Here is a 17319-nt window from a genome sequence, read left to right as displayed (position 1 = left end):
GCATTGTAATGGAGTTCTCCACGGACTACAAAGGGAGGCAAGCCTGTCATTGCTGAACCTGTAGGCCCACAAGAGTCAGTGGAGTCTGTGTTTTTTGGTTCTACTCTTGTGTATGCACTTGGTGTGAAAGCTTTTCCATTACAAGCACAGTCCATATTTTACTATAATGCAATTCCATAGGAGGAGTCACATTTTTCCAACAACGTGCAATACAAAGTCTAGCTCAGGGGAGGGCAAACTATGGCCCAGGGGCCGGATCTGGCTCATCAGGGCTTTCAATCCAGCGTGTGGGATTGCCAGCCCAGTGGCGCAGCCGGGATAAGGCAGAGTCCCTTCATGCCCTGGCCCCACGCCACTCCCAGAAGTGGCTGGCACCACATCCCTTCGGCCCCTGGGGGGAGGGGCGGCAGAAGGTCTCCGTGCGCTGCCCTTACCTGCAGACACTGCCTTCCACAGCTCCCATTGGCTGGGAACAGGGAACTGCAGCCAATGGGAGCTTTTGGGGTGGAATCCGCAGGTGAGGGCAGTGCACAGAGCCCTTGCCCCCCCTTCTTTCCTCCTGGGGCCACAGGGACATGGTGCTGGCTGCTTCCAGGAGCAGCACAGGGCCAGGCCAGGCAGGGAGCCTGCCTTAGCCCCGCTGCACGCCGCTGCCTCCCTGAAGCCACTTGAGGTAAGCGTCGCCAGGCTGGAGCCCACACCCTGAACCCCTCCTGCACCCTGCACTCCAACTGCCTGCCCTGAGCCCCCTAATCCCCTGCCCTGATCCTCCTCTTGCACTCTGCATCCCCTCCTGTACCTCAACCCCCTACCCTGAGCCCCTTCCTGCACACCGCACCTCCTCATGCACCCACACTCCCTCCTGCACCCCAGCCTCATGCCCCAGCCCTACATTCATGGCCCTGCATGCAATTTCCCTACCCAGATATGACTCTCAGGCCAAAAAGTGTGTCCACCCTGGTTTAGCTGCTAACAAACAAAAAAATTAATGTGTTGTTCTATTTAAGATGTAGGTCCTTTACTAAAGCATTAAGTAAGAGATCCCTTGACCGGCTACGAAGCCAGCACTTTATCAGAAGATGAATTTCTTTAACAATTTCCTCCCCAAACTGCTTAATTCCTGGACACAACCACCATATGTGCAAGTATGTTTCCCTTTTCCTGCAACCTCTCTAAAAGGAAGCCTCCCTAGCAGCAGAAGTATGAAGGTGTCAAATGCCATTTATACAGTAATTTATAAAAATGGCTTTATGAGCTCCACAAATTGAAGATGTATGTCCCATTTCCCAGAGACCCACTCATCTAGATCAATTTCTTTGTGCAAGTCCCTCTCCCATCTTTGTACCTGGGTGGTTTCCTTAACATCTTTTTCAATCAAATTGTACATATCTTTGAGATCAAACCTTTCATTCCAGCTTGCTCCTGGATCAACTCCTCAAGTGCAGTTAAAGGTCTAGATAGAGCTGTCTTGTATCCAGATTTCACAATAGAATGTTTGAGTTGGAAACCCTGAAAATATGGGATCATTATTTACCTTATTAAATAGATCTTCGTACGATTTCAAAACAGACGCCTGGAACGGCTGTCCTAACTGACTTATCTCAGTTCTTACTCACATTTCCTAGGAATACATTCCTGATTATTAATGAAAGTAGCTTAGGGTGAGGGCCTTGGCAATAGGAATGTTAAAAGATGTGTCTAAAGCTACTACAGTGATCTGGATGAATGGGTGAGTTTTTAATTTATTTTTTAACCTGACAATCACCATGAATAGCTATTTCTGGGCTCCAGTCTTGTTGGAGTTTTACCCAGTGTTTGGATGGTCTACTGTTAACTCAATGGCCTACATCTTTTAATGGCGACGCATAATAATAATAAGCCAAATTAGGGAAAAGCTAGTCCACTCCACTTTGTAGACTTAAAAAGAACTTCAGAACTCAACCCTGTGTCTTTTGTGTTTCCATATGAGTTTTAATAGCTCATCCTGTCATGTTTTTAATGTTATATCAGGGATACCAACAGGGATGCATTGAAACAAAAATAACTTTGGGAGGAGGTTTGTCTTTACTGAGGATGCCTTACCTAGCCAAGACATTTCATATTCCATTCTTCCAACTCTTTTACTATGTTATTAACACTGCAGGGCAATTTGCCTTAAGATTTTTATCTTTCTCCACAATATTTATCCCTAAATATTTGAAAGATTCCGTTACCCACTTAAACTTACATAAAGGACAGCAGTTTGCTTTGACTCCTTCAGGAATATTAATTGATAAAGTTTCAGCTTCATTGTAGTTTATTTTGAAGACTGATACTTGCCCAAATTACAAAGTCATTTGTTCTAGAACTTTGAACGAGGCTTCTGGATTCTGAAAATATAACAAGACATCAGCAGCATACAAAGCTATTTTGTGTTCTACTCCAGAAGGCATTTTGATGTTCTTTACCAAGGGACTGTTTCTCACATTTATAGCAAGTGTATTCCCAGAGGAAACAGGAGGGCAGGGGAATGACAGATAACTCTTAAACAAATTAAAAGGATTGATCACTATTAGCCAAAGCAGTCCAACAAGGTTGAGTATAGAAGACCAACCTGCCCCATAAAACATTTTCAAAACCAAACCTTACCAAAATCTGTCTAAGGTACTCCCACTCCAGACCGTTGAAGGTTAGTGCACAGAAAGAATTGCTAAAATTAACATTATAGGTCAAATTCAGAGTTCTTTGGATATTATCAAGTAGATGCTTGTCAGCAACGAACCCAGATTGGTCAGGGTGAACATATTTGGCAAAAATGACACTCAATCCGTGTGCTAGCACCTCTGCATAAATTTTAGAAGGTGCATTGAAGATGTAGGTCCGTATGGTGCACTTATGACCTTTTCCTCCTTTTGCAATGACCACAATTTTTGCCTTTTCCATGAATCTGGACTCTTGCTCCCCTGCAATATACCATTAAACAATTCAGTTAAAACAAGGACCAGCTCTTGCTTTAGAGCTCTGTGATACTCCCCAGCAAACCCATTAGGATCTAGAGCATTACTGGATTTTAAATTCTTAATTACAACGTCAACTACCTCTTGTAGATTTAGGTCTACCTTCCAAAACAGTTCTTTAACCAAACTCTCTTCAAGAGCGCTCATCTTTTTGAGGTATGATATTTTATGAGGTATGATAAGGATCCTCTCCGCCATCACCACCTTTCCAGGATCCCAGAGAATACATCTATTGAGCCAATCCTTTTCTTCTTCTCTATATTTCTGAAAATATTCTTCCAGCTCTTGAATTTTAAGGGATTCATATAACAAAGCTCTATTAAACCACAAGGCTCTTTGTTTTTGCAGAGTCTCAGTGTTTTAGCCTAATATATGCAGGGGCATGACCAGCCCAAATTGTAACTCCCAGATTAGCTTTTTTTCAGACATGGAATTTTTAACCTGGTCTCAGTTTAAAGCCAGGCTCAGAGACAAGACCAGGGCTATGAGCGCCACCACTATCTAGGCCCATTTCGGTATTTATCAGCCCCCTCCCCCACATCATGATTGGGCTTTATCACCACAAGACCCCTGTAAGGCAGGAAAGCATTATCGGCAGTTTACAGAGAGAGATCTGAGGCACAGGTAGGTTCAGCAAGTTGTCCAGTCACAAAGGAAGTATAGCAGATCCCAGAACTAAGCCCAAGTCCAAGGCCTAGTCCAGCAACTCAGTATTACCAACACCAGATGTACAAAAACCACAAGTCTGACACACACACACACACACACACACACACACACACCATGACATTTAAAAGATTTGGGGTTTTGTCTGTCTTTTGGGTAAGCTCTGGTTACATTTTCAATCCTTCCTCTGTAACCATGAAGGCTAGAATCTTTCTTTTAAATTAAAGCTGATATCTTCCTATAAAGAAGCGACTCCAGGAGGTGGGGCTTTAAGATCTCAAATGTCCTAAGCAGGGCCAGCCAGGCACCAGCTAAAGAAGCAGGTGCTTGGGGCAGCCAATACCAAGGAGTGGCCCTCCGGCCACTATGAGGCAGCACATCCGGGCCTTCGGCAGTAATTCAGCGGAGGGTCCCTCAGTCCCTCTTGGAGCGAAGGACACCTGCTGAGGAGTGGAGCAGCGTGATCATGCTGCCATGGCTTTTTTTTTTTTGCATGCCGCTTGGGGCGGCAGAAAACCTGGAGCTGGCCGTGGTCCTAAGTTTCATGTTGCAGGATTTGGCAACCCCGGAGCTATGTCTACACTTCAGCTGGGATGCATAATTCCCACCTGGATAGATGTATGTGTGTCAGGGGTCCCCCCTCCACACACACACACACACTGAACTCTAGGGTACAGATGTGGGGAGCTGCATAGAAGACCCCCTAAGCTTATATTTTACCAGCTTAGGTTAAAACTCCCCAAAAGCAGAAATTCCTTTCCTTGTCCTTGGACAGTGCTGCTACCACCACCAAGTGATTTACACAAAAATTCAGGGGAGGGTCACTTGGAATCCCTATTCCCCCAAAATATCCCTCCAAACCCCTTCACCACCTTTCCTGGAGAGTCTTGAGAATAATACACCAACTAATTGCCTTAGCAATGTGCGTACAAACCAGACCCTTTATCTTTAGGGCACTAAAATCAATTAGGCTCTTAAAATGAAAAAAAAAACTTTATTACAAAGAAAAAAGTAAAAGAATCACACCTGCAAAACCAGGATAGAAGGTAACTTTACAGCATAATAAAAAAAATTAACACGAAGAACTCCTCACTGGACTCAGCTTCACAGTGACAAAAACAGGAATAAAAACTACCTCTGTAGCATAGGAAAATTCAGAAGCCAAAACAAAAGATAACCTAATGCATTTCCTTGCCTTACTTACAATTTCTGTAATTTTATATGGATCATTCCAGGTATGTTTTCAGGAGATGATGTACCTGCTTGGTCTCTCCCTCCCTCCAGAGAGGGAACAAACTAACAGAGCCAAACAAATTCTCCCCCATCCCCCAGATTTGAAAGTATCTTCTTTCCTCATTGGTCCTTCTGGTCAGGTGCCAACTAGGAGATTTGAGCTATTTAACCTCTTACAGGTAAAGCAATTTAGTACAGCTGCCAAGGAGGAATTTCATGCTACTCTTTTCTTTATAATTTATGACAATATGCATTAGCTCTGCTTGAGCTAGCTCACTCAAAAGAACAGTCTGGCTGTGGAGGCATGAGCTTGAGGAGAACCGCCCAAGTATGTACCTAAAATATTAGACTTGGGCAGCTAGTGCAACCTGCTGCCGTCACACTGCTATTTATGGCACGCTAGCTGAAGTGGCGCTAACGTGTAGGTCTCCGCAAGCTGCAAATTACACCTCCCAGCTATGCTGACCTGACTGACAACTGCTAGACCATCCTTCTGCCCCATTCAGTTGGATAACCTGTAAAGCCAGACAGCACCTCCAGATGTCCCATGTGACAGCTGTGCAAAGGGAGCACTTGTTATTCAGTGTTTCTCCATTAGTCATTCTTCGGACTACTGCATAAAAGAGATATCCTTTCATGGACTGTCAACGTCCAACCTTTCAAAATGTTTCATTCTGCAGTCCAGCCACTGAGGCTTGAGAAAGAGTTTTAAGCGAATAGGGGCTTACATCTTAAAGACTTGATCAACTGGAGTCAGTCAACTGGACACAATCCTCCTCAAATGCAGAAGATGAACAGAACTGGATGACAGGTTTCAGGGTGGTAGCCATGATAGTCTGTATAAGCAAAAAACAATGAGGAGTCCTTGTGGCACCTTAAAGACTAACAAATTTATTTGGGCATTTATTTTAGCCCACAAAAGCTTATGCCCAAATAAATTTGTTAGTCTCTAAGCTGCCACAAGAACTGGATGAGTCACTAACTGACCTTAGTCTGTAATTTGTTTAATTTTTAAGTTCTGGTTAAACCTGCCAATCAGGAAAAAATGCAGGGATAAGTTGTGATGTGCAATATTTCCTCTTTCTGATGCAGGAAGCCTGACATAAGGGGTTTAGGAAAAGGGGTTAAGCAGATGCTTTGCAGTTCAGGAGGGTGCAAGAGCAGCTTTAAGGATAATAATATTGTTTTGATTGTTCTAATTAAGTTCCTTGTTCAGTTAGAAGAACGCAACACTGTCATTCCTAGTTCCATATGAGGGTTTGCAATATTTGCGTTAAAGACACTAGGAGATTGATGTAGTTTTGGTTCAAATTAGATCTCGATCGCCATCATATTTATGCTCCTCAGAAGCTAGAATCTGCATGCTATAATTTAGGAACCAGTTTGTTTTTCATTTAAGTTTACAATAATTTGTTTAAGCCAGCCACAACATTAAAGATAAAAATTCAAAAGCATGATACAAAGTTACCAGTTTTTAAAAATTAGACCCTACCCTGACTTTTGTGCATCAAACATGTACGGTATGCTCCGTAAATTCCAGTATTTTTATGAATAAAAGATCTGCTTTCAGATGGACTTGACAAGAGGAAGGGAAAGTTTCTATCTCAAACCTTTCCAAAAGTCCCTTTGTTTTAACAGCTCCAACAGCAGAATGGAAACCATTGAGCTGAACAACTGTTCTTTGTATAGTAAGTTGATCCATTTGTTGCACTCAGTATGAGATGTTTGACCAAAACAGACGTGAAAAGCCCAATCAAGACACACAAGAAGGATTTGAAGAGCAAAAGATGCAAGTGCACTAATTCAAAGCATCTCACATCAAACCTTAAGTTCTAGTTCAGTCTCCATGGACAGTACAAGCAGGGTACATCTACACTGCAATAAAAGATCCACTGCATGGCCGTGGCTGGCCCGGGTCAGCTGACCCGGGTCTTTTACTGCAGTGTAGACACACCCTGAAGAAAAGTGCTTTGCTCAACTGTATCCTCACTCAGAATCTAAAATGGAACAACCCTCAACGACAAGCTAAGATGTGTCTACATATTGATATAGTCTTCACTCTTCACAGTCTCTGCTAGTGGTATTCCCAAACCTGGGGCATATGAGGGTGGCAGACTGAAAGTGCTGCTCGACCCAGCCTGCTCAGGCATGCTCTACTCCGGTGTGGTGCCCTGGGCATATCAGGGTGACAGCTTGGAGGTGCGGTTCAACCCAGGCTGCTGAGTCCAAGGGCATATGAGGGTGATAGCTGGAAATGCTGTTCAACCCAGCCTACCGAATCCAGGGACATATAAGGGGTCAGCTTGGGAGTACTGATTAACCTGGTCCTCTCAGACGCTGTGTGTGCGTCTGATTCTGGGACTGGAAGAACCCAGCCCTGGGGAACCTAGGTCCTGCAGGATAGCTCCATTGGGAGGGAACTTGCAGAAGGGAGAAATACAGCTCCCTATAAGAACACAAGTGACACAAACAGTACATTGACAGAATGACAGTCCCCCCTCCCCCAAACCATGGAATCTCAGGATTGCAAGAGATCTCAGGAGGTCATCTCTTCCAACCCCCTGCTCAAAGCAGGACCAACACCAACTAAATCATCCCAGCCAGGGCTTTGCAAGCCTGACCTTAAAAACCTCTAAGGAAGGAGATTCCACCACCTCCCTAGGTAACCCATTCCAGTGCTTCACCACCCTCCTAGTGAAAAAGGTTTTCCTAATATCCAATCTAAACCTTCCCCACTGCAACTTGAGACCATTACTCCTTGTTCTGTCATCTGTTACCACTGAGAACAGTCTAGATCCATCCTCTTTGAAACCCCCTTTTAGGTAGCTGAAAGCAGCTATCAAATCCCCCCTCATTCTTCTTTTCTGCAGTCCAAACAATCCCAATTCCCTCAGCCTCTCCTCATAAGTCATGTGCTCCAGTCCCCTAATCATTTTTGTTGCCCTCCACTGGACTCTCCAATTTTTCCACATCCTTCTTGTAGTGTGGGGCCCAAAACTGGACACAGTACTCCAGATGAGGCCTCACCAATGTCAAATAGAGGGGAATGATCACATCCCTTGATCTCCTGGCAATGCCCCTACTTATACAGCCCAAAATGCCATTAGCCTTCTTGGTAACAAGGGCACATTGTTGACTCAGTGTCGGCTCAGAAGAGAAACCCTAATAAATCAGCGTAACCCAAAGTAACAGACAAATCTGGTAGCAGCAGAGCTGGTAGCACTGCCTGTGATCATCAAAATTGCCATTTCTCACAGCCTCCTCACCCTATACTTAAGGTCTTGTCTATACTAGCTGGTAAGTATCTTCAAAATATAGCAACGATCTGCTGAAAGGGACCATGGGAAGTCCCTGTCAGACAGGACAAAGCCATATTCAAAAGCCAAGCTGTACCCTACATGCCATCAGTTAAGGGAGGGAGCCACCTCTTAGAACAGGTTTCAAATATGGCTCATTTTAAAGCAGGTGGGACCCAAGGCACTCCTTGGCTATGCAAGTATATTCTCCTCTCCCAGAGTTAAGCTTGCATTTTTGTATTGCAGCTTCCATTCAAAAACCCAAAGAACAAAATATATTGTCTGAGGTAACTTATCCGTGGGAAAACTCAATTACAAGGAGGTAGATAACCTGGTGGTCACCTGGGACATCCATGACAGAGAGTCAGTTGGATGAAATTGCTAGGGACAGCTTGAATAAGGGTGTGGGTTTTTTGGGGGGTGGGAGGGGAGATAGGAAAGAGGAGAGGGGCTGGCTGATGGCCATTCTGCTGAACTTTAAATTTTCTTGGAAGAGGAGAGAAAAAGCCAGTGTTCACCACGATGCACAGAAATGCTTCCAGCAGCCCCTGATTTAGGACTTCCCTACACTTGGAGTTAATCCAGAATGAAGTAACGTGTGAATTTAAAGTACAGTATCTGTTCTACAATAGCTTTCTGTGTGGACGGTCTCTTTCTGGAAAAGGAGTAGGGTTGTATAGATTAAACTTTTCTGGTAAAAAAGTCAGTAAACTTCAATTTCACTGTACACAGAAAATGTTTCTATTGATAATTATTTAAGTTTCCAGATAGGCAAAGTGAACAAACTGCTGCTTGATAATGTCTTAGAGTTTGTTTTAAAGATACTCACGCTGTACATTTTGACATGTGATGGTTGGCAATTTGTGTTTTAACGGGTATTGAGGTTTAACTTCTTGAATCTAAACATCTTCTGTCATGAAATAATCTGACACCCCCCCCCCCAACACCCCATTGACTGACTCGCCTATAACTTCCCACACTGTGAACATTTAAACTGGTAAAAATTGAAGAAAAAAAATCTTAACCCATAATTTCTCAACTGTGAAAAAGAAAATTGTTAAAATAATGCTTAAACATCAATATTATTCAAAGTTATAAAAAAAATTGAATTTGCCAACCCTAAATAAGAGCATTTACACAGAGATATTACAGTAGCTATCCCAGTCAATTTCTAAGCGTAGACAAGCCTTAAGCTGAAACATTTCCTCATGGAAAAAGTTTTGCACTCTTTCTCCAGGACTGACCCATTGATTCACATTTGGCATCTACAGCTGAAATAGCCAAGAAGAGCTGTCACCATTCAGCCAACGATCTTTCACAAGGACACAGAAAAAGGTTTAAAACTACTTCAGATGGGATTACTCACTTAGCTACAGTTCTGTATGCCATGACAACCCTTCACAAGAGCAGGGCCTTGCACAGTGACAGGCACAAATGGTGCAGTGCTCTACTCATTAAGAAACCAATGCATTGAAAGGAAATATGTTCAAGTTATGTGGCGGACAGTCTCATGTGCCCAGTTTAAAGTGTACCTGAAACAACAAGAGAAAGGATGAAGCACTATTTCAAGCAGATCTCTTACCAAGTTAGAGATGGGGTCTGGACCACAACTAGCCCTGGACTCTCTGGATCTAGAGCTGAACTCCAGTACTTTGCCACTCTGGCCCATTTCTACCAAGAACATTTATAGGACGAAAGGAGCTTTGCTGCTACTGCTTGCTTTGCACCCCTTCTCAACTTAATAATGGCAGCTGTACTGCCCAAACCTCTTTGGTCATATACTGGGATCGGGAGGGACAATAAGTAACCTACACAAAGTGACAAGTCCACTACTTATTTCATACAAAAGTTATAGCAGGCTACATTTCTCTCTCTCTCTCTCTCACACACACACACACGTCCAAGGTGTGGCATCAACCCCAGTCATCCTCATTAATCCATGTATTCCCCAGGCAGCTCAAGCTTGTGGGCGCATAAGGTATCCTCACCACTTCTGCTGTAATGGACTATTCACAAGTAGATGGTTTTTGCAAGCAGATCCCAAGCACTCTGCCTCTTCGACCCACTGCCCCAGAACAGTCCCCTGAAACTCACATGTGCTGCGAGGCACTCAACTCGGCCCAGTCATGTTGTGGCATTATACAGGCTATCGTCCAAGGGAGTCCATAAAGCAGCGCCATCGTGCCTTTAGTTGTCAGTTAGAAGTATGTTCCACCTCATTTTGAACCTGCTCCATGTAGTTGTATTGCCTCCTGATATGTTGGTGGAAATCAAGACAAGTCTTCTTTACCCAGGGCAGCAGCACATAGGCTGGGTTGGCTGAAGGTAACAGTGGGCATAGGTACTCCTTAATTGTCATTAGGGAACAACATATCAGCTTCCCATACTGGGACAGACCTGCCCTGAACACCCTGGCATCATGCACTCTGGCAGTGCATCCCACATAGGTTCATAGTTGATGATACACACACCCGTAATATCCTTTCCTGTAAATCTACTCACTTCTCTAAATGGCAGGCATTAGGTGGGTGTATATATATATGCTACCCGTAGCACCTGCACAGTTTAGAAACATTTTTTTTTTTAAACACACTCTGCAGTTACTGCAAGGATATTTCCCAATTTAGCCAGGGGTTGCAGGAGAACACTGGAACGTGTCCCAAAGCTTTCTGGGTGCACAATCTATGCTTTTTAGCACCACAACTCACTGTGTTGCTCTAGGTTATCTTTCTCAGGGCATTGTGGGACATATTGCCAGTCCCTTCTGGGATGGTGGGTAGAAATGGTCTTGGCCTGGGAAATTAATTTCCTAGCTCAAGCCAACCTGGAGTGTTCTCTCCTGGTCCTGTAAGAGATGGATCCTGCTTGTCCTAACAGCCAGGACCAACAGCCGATTGTTTTCATAGAGGCTGTGTTTCTCTGGCATGCCATAACAGAAGCTATCTCCTAGAGATGGTGGTTCTGTAACTTTAGATACCAGCAGAGTGAAGCATGTGGTATGAACCTGAACAGAACCGAATGAGTTTACAATTAACACTTCATTTCAGACAACGCTACTCCTCCCCTCTGGAGTCCTCTTGTTTACCTTACTCCACTTTATCCAAAGCTACCTTTGTTATGAAAACTTCTTTTCAAAAGGCACCTCGAAGACCACTTCTCTAGGAGTGTAAACACTGCTGTTTGATACTGTTTTCAGAACAAACTTTCCAAATATATTGCCACTATTCTGCATCTCCAACAAAGTAATTAACCTCGCTATGAAAGATGAGCAGAAAGTATTCTAACCCTCTCGTGCCCACTACGCCATCCTTGTTCTTTACTTGTATTCTACCCTCCTGATAGTGCAGCCAAATGCCCTGTTGCAATTACAGATTGTTGCAAACAATCCTTGAAGCTAACAGTTCAGCCTCCTCCCCGATCAGAGTAGACGTAGAGTGTTCCATTTGGATAGACATGCTCGGTTTCGGTTCACTGCCTCTAGTTTATCCATATGCTTCTGTATTTACACAAAATGACTCACCCCTCATCACTGGGAACCCTTCCCATGTTGTTGCCATTAGCAAATTGGCAAGTTCAAAGAAATTTCACGCTATTTGTTCTTTGCTGCTAGCGGGCCAGCGGGACATAACAGTTGATCTAAAGTGCAGAATTTGTGAAAAACCGTTTATAAAAACACAACCATTAAAATGTTTCAGTTAAAGCTCTAATTGTAACAGATTTAAAGCATCTCCCTGCACAGTTTAGAAGCCAGACACTGCACCATGTGTTAGCCTCAGTTAAATTGGGCAAAAACAGACTAATCTGGTGAACTGTCTGAGTCTATTTTCCATTGACCAAACTCAGCAAAATACAGACAGTAAAGAGATTTTTCCAGTTTAAATAATCCAATTATTTTAGTTAACCCAGGTAAGGCATTTCAGAGGTTTTATTAAAATTTTTATCCTGAAAAACTTCCCCTTAAGATTGCAACCACTGCATCCTGGCTTTGAAACGATTCTCTCTGAAAGGTCCAGAGATACAAACAAGCCTCAAAAAGTCTGGATGCTTCTCTAGATCTTTTCAGGTCTTACTTCACCATCTCCTCTACTGTTCCAGCAACAACAGATTTAAGATGTCCAGGTTCTAATCCTGGCTGGTTGTGCAACTTTGGGCAAGCCATTTAACTGACCTGTGCTTCAGTTTACCCACCCCTAAATCACTGATGGCAATGCACAGCTACCTCATGAGGACATAGTAAGTTTGGTTAAGAATATTTCACTTGTCGAAAGAAGTAGTGCTTTATAGCCATTCATGGAGCCCCATGTTACCCCAAGGAAGTATTCACCCAGCTATCTTATAGATAAGGAAACCGAGGCACTGAAAGGAAGTCTGTGGCAAAGTTATGAAAAGAATCCAGAAGACTCCCTGTTCTATCCATAGGCTCAGATGTATTTTGAGATATTTGGATGACAAGCACTACAGACTGCAAGTTAGTCTTCTCCTATTTACCGCACTGATCCCAGCATACCTCTAAGACCTACACTACCTGCTTCCAGATACATATTTTTACTTCCATCTCCCCCACACAGCTAGTCTGTATAGTTAATGTAAACAAATATTTTATTCAACGGCTTCCCAGAGTCAGATGTGCTCAGAAAGCCTCGCTCCAACTAGAGTTGGCAAGTCTGGATGCATTTGATGGGAGAAGTTTGCTTCTGAGATTTCAGGGAAGTTTCAGATACAAGTTTTTCCCGCTCTTCTCCCTCCTCCACCTGCAGTTTTATATTACAGTAGCTCTTCACATAGGCACTGACTCTGGGTGCTCCCTGCCCTGCTCCAGTCCACCTCCACTCCGCCTCCTCCCCTGAGCGTGCCACGTCCCCACTTCTCCTCCCAGCACTTGCCACTGCAAAATGTTTCATGGCAGCAAACACTGGGAGGGAAGGGGGAAGAGGGGGAATGTGGCGCGCTCCAGGAAGAGGCAGGGCTGGGGCAGGGATTTGAGGAAGGGGTTGGAAAAGGGGCAGGGCTGGAGGCGAGCACCCACCGTGCTGGGAAAAGTTGGCGCCTATGGCTCTTAGAAGCCATAGCCAAGTTCAGGGCTTTATTGTGCTGGGCGCTGTATAACATCGTAACTAATGGTCCCCATGACAAAGAGATTACAATATAAATAGGTAAGACAGAGGGGAATCAGAAGTGCAGAAAGGTGCAGCGACTTATTCAAGATCAGCTAGTTATTGGCCTAGGCAGCCTGACTCCTACTCCAGTGGCCTTATCCAGACCAGCCCTCTGGCCTCACTCTTACTCATTAGCACCTTCTCAGCAATCGATCAATTGCATTAGTCACGAGCCTCATACTAAAACTAGCTCACCTTTTAAAGTTAAATTATATACACCATCCACTGAATTCACTCCCCATCCTCCAAGAATACCAGGCTCTTGTTCCTCTATTGTTAGCAATAATGTCCACCTCTCTTCATTTGAACTGACTATTACTTGGTAAACTCTGTTTTAGGGCTTTAAATCTCCAGTGACTTTGCAGCTTAAGTCACCTTTGGTATTAGAGCAATACGTGGAAAACATACCATTCCAATTAAACAGCATTGTATTTGCTGCCAGGCCACTCTGTTATATTAGCTTTATCTTCTCACTAGTCTAAACCAACAGTGAATTACCTTTTCCTCATCGTTAGAGTTTTATAAATGACTAATTGTTCACTGTTGCACAGCCAATTTTAATAGATTAGATCTATGACTTTGTATTTAATTACAATCCAGTTAGGATCTGTGGCAATGATCTTGAGAACAAGTGTCAGGTCCCTTAGTATGTTTTTACGCAGGATCTATTCTAGCCTCCCCAGCAATGTATTTATTAGGAGTTTGTGTCTGGAGTTTTTAAAAAAAAATTAATGCTGAGAAAAAATGGTGCAAGCAAGATAGGAAATTTTATGTTCAAGCTCACAAGTCAAACCTTTTGTGCAGAGTTAGCCATGGCTTAAACTTCCAGTTATCATCAGCTTGTGCCACATAAAATCCTTTAACATTAAGCAGGGAGGGAGGGTGGTTTTTGTCTTTAACTCAAAGAGATCTGTGTTTATACTCTGGCTTTAATCTCTGATTTTTGGAGACAGCTCCCAGTGCAAAGAAAGATAAATTCTATTGAGGCTACTCTCCATTATCATGCAATATATGTAATGAGCTACCCCTGTGCAAAGCGGGTACAAGACACCACCATATCAGTAGTAAGTGATTACACCCTGTGAAGCCACACAAAGGTCTCTGATCTATATACATCCTGATGAAGACAGCCAAAACCCAGCCTTTCACAGTCTTTTTGCACTTGCCATAACATGTTTTAAAGTTATCTTTATTTGGAAGGTACATAGCTTATCAGCATTCCCAACAGCACTGCTAACCCCAACCCAAGAGCATTAGAAGACAGAAGTAACTCAAACCTACTCCACCTCCACCACCACCACCACGACACTCCAAGATCTACTATAGATTGTCCACTCCTTTGAACACTCAAGTTTTAGGTGTGCTACCAGGATCTTGTCTACAACAGCACCATTCGGAATAACAGGGGTGTAATCTAATGCATCTAATCATTTCCTTTATAGTTAAAATATGTTTTTAGCACACCAGAGACCACACTGTATAATGATCAACTACTGATCTTTGGAGTGTGTGTCAGGATTCGACCTTAAATTAAATGTTATTAACCCCTGCTCCCATCAGACACCTTGCAGAATATATAGAAACAATCGAAATGCATCTTTGCAAAAAGGTCAAATGGAAACATCTTTTAAAGACAACTTTTCTCTTTCAGTGTTGGCAACCCCAACACTACAAAATTGCAGCCTTCTAGCCCAATAGAGGCTCTTGAATTAAAACGTACTCTGATGAGAAAGTGAGTCTCGTTGTCCAACCAGAAATGCAAGAGGTAGTATAAATGGGCTGGATTTTTACCTTTGCGCCCACTGCGTCAGCGATCTGAGATATTTGCAGGCCACAACCCATGGAAGGAAACCTAAATATGCACTAACACAAAGGTTACAGCCTCCCTTTCAAAAGCATGCCCGTTCTCAGCTAGGTACACCTGGTGTCTCACAGCCTAACAACATGGAATAGCCTTCCTAAAAAAGAAAAGGTCGCCAGGTGAGACATTTCAAGTAGTTTATAAGTGTAAACACAAGACATGAGAACACAGGAGTTGGACACAACACATTCTTCCTACATCAAAAACACAGCGAGAGAGTGGCAGGGATAGATCACACAAAAAACATGTTAATAGGTGACCATTGCTAAAGTTTTAAGACACTTAATTGAAAGCAGGCTTGGAAGGATTTGAGTTTTTTTTCCCAGTAAATGCTGATTTCACTGAACACACACAAACCAACAAAAATATTTCCCTCGCTAATCCTCAAAATTCAGAGAGGCAAAGCAAGGAAAATGCTGCTAGAGAACTTCTTAGAGTTTGATTTAAGGATATTCCAATTGTATATTCCGACCTGGGACGCTGACACCTTGTTTGAAAGGTTAAAGTTTTAACTTTTGGAATCTGCTACCAGGCTTAGACGTTCAGCTTGTGCCGTACATAACCCTTTAACGTTAAACAGAGAGGGAGGTTTTTGTGTCTTTAAGCAAAGGGATCTGTGTTTATACTCTGGCTTCATAAGGACTGGGGTGCCCATAGGTGCTGGAACTAGGGGGTGCGGTTTCCATTATATCCAGGGTTTGCAGTTTGCTTAGTGGCTCTCAGTACCCCAACTATACAAATTGTTCCGGTGCCCCTGCTGCCTCCCTGTGCCTTTACCTGCCTGATGCTCTCCCACAAGTTCCTGCAAAGTGTAAAAAAAAGTTAAATGTATAAAAATAAAACAAGTTTTAAAAATAGGCATCACCGTATCTGCAGAAACAGTACCAAACAGGACACTCGCATTGCGCCGGCCCAGCTGGAAGCAAAGTCCCGGGACTAACTGATCAAGGCGTTGGCTTCTTTCCCCCCACCCACGCGGAGCAGGTTCAGCCCCAGGGAGCGGTGGGGGGAAGGTACCGCCTGGCTCTGCCCCCCGGCCGCGGGGAGCGGGTACTCACACATCAGCGTGCTGAAAGCCACCGTGGCCAGCAGGGCTTGGACGAGCACCCCGAGCCCGCCCAGCAGCGCCCCGCTATTGCAGCCGTGGGGCTGGATTTTCACTGGGGTGCCCAGGAGCCCGGTCTCGGTCACGGCGACGGGCCGGGCGGGGCCCGGAGCGGGCTGCGGGGACTCAGGGAGAGGCATCCCGGCCGGCTCCGTGCAGCGCCGAGCGCCGCCGCTGCTGCGTCCTGCGGGGGAGCGGCCCCAGCCCGGGGGCGGATGTAGCTTCCCCGGGGAGGGGGCGGCAGGGACGCGGCTCAATGAGCGGCGGGCTCCAGTCCGGATACGCCCTGCCCCTCCCCGGCCAGGCTGCAACGGGGGGTGGGGGAAGAGGGGATGTTTTGGAGCAGGGGGAGGGGCCGGGTGGGTCCTTTTGGAGCAGGGGGAGGGGCAGGTTGCAGGCAGGGAGGTTGGTTGGGGAGAGGGGGACTATTCTGGGGAAAGGGGAGGGCCAGGTTGGGGGGTCATTCTGGGGAGAGGGGGGCAGGTTGGGAGGAGGAGGATCATTCTGGAGAAGGGGGAGGGGCAGCTTGGGGAAGGGGAATCATCTGGGGAAGAGGGAGGTGAGGGCCAGGCAGGGGAAGCTGGACAGAGAAGGTCATTCGGGGTGCAGGGGAGCTGGTGATGCATAACGGTCCTTTTACCAGGCTGGTGATGAATGAATGAAGAAATCCTTCAAACCCCAATGATACTCCTGGGTTTCTCTCAGTTTTGTCATCTAGATCCACTTTGCATGTGAGCTGCATCATTTATAAAACAAGGAAAGCTCTTAAAAACCCAAGAGAGAGACAATTCCTTTACCTCAAGCCACCCACAGGAAAGCTGACTGTATGTATAGCGATGAAATAAAGGGATTCTTTGGTCCCGTCTACACCGCGGTTGGGATGTGGCTATGACAAGACAATTCCCTGGCACAGTTAAAACACAGTATGGGGTAGGGAAGAGGGGGCAGAAACTTCTCGTACCAGGTTCCTGAACTGTGCTATCTCCTGGGGGCCAGAGAGGAAAGG

General features: G+C 44.7%; 1 protein-coding gene across 1 annotated transcript in view; it reads right to left on the bottom strand.

Annotated features, from left to right (window-relative positions):
* Positions 1–16270, bottom strand: part of LOC127043186 (store-operated calcium entry regulator STIMATE-like) — a 70146-nt gene extending 53876 nt beyond the window's left edge. Inside the window, exon 1 of the mRNA XM_050937026.1 lies at positions 16267–16270. Within this exon, the coding sequence (XP_050792983.1) occupies positions 16267–16270 (4 nt within the window). The remainder of the gene's footprint in view (positions 1–16266) is intronic.
* Between the last annotated feature and the right edge of the window lie 1049 nt (positions 16271–17319).

The sequence above is a fragment of the Gopherus flavomarginatus genome, chromosome 1, assembly GCF_025201925.1.
Source record: "Gopherus flavomarginatus isolate rGopFla2 chromosome 1, rGopFla2.mat.asm, whole genome shotgun sequence".
Taxonomy (NCBI): Eukaryota; Metazoa; Chordata; order Testudines; family Testudinidae; genus Gopherus; species Gopherus flavomarginatus.
This window is presented reverse-complemented; position numbering and strand designations above follow the sequence as displayed.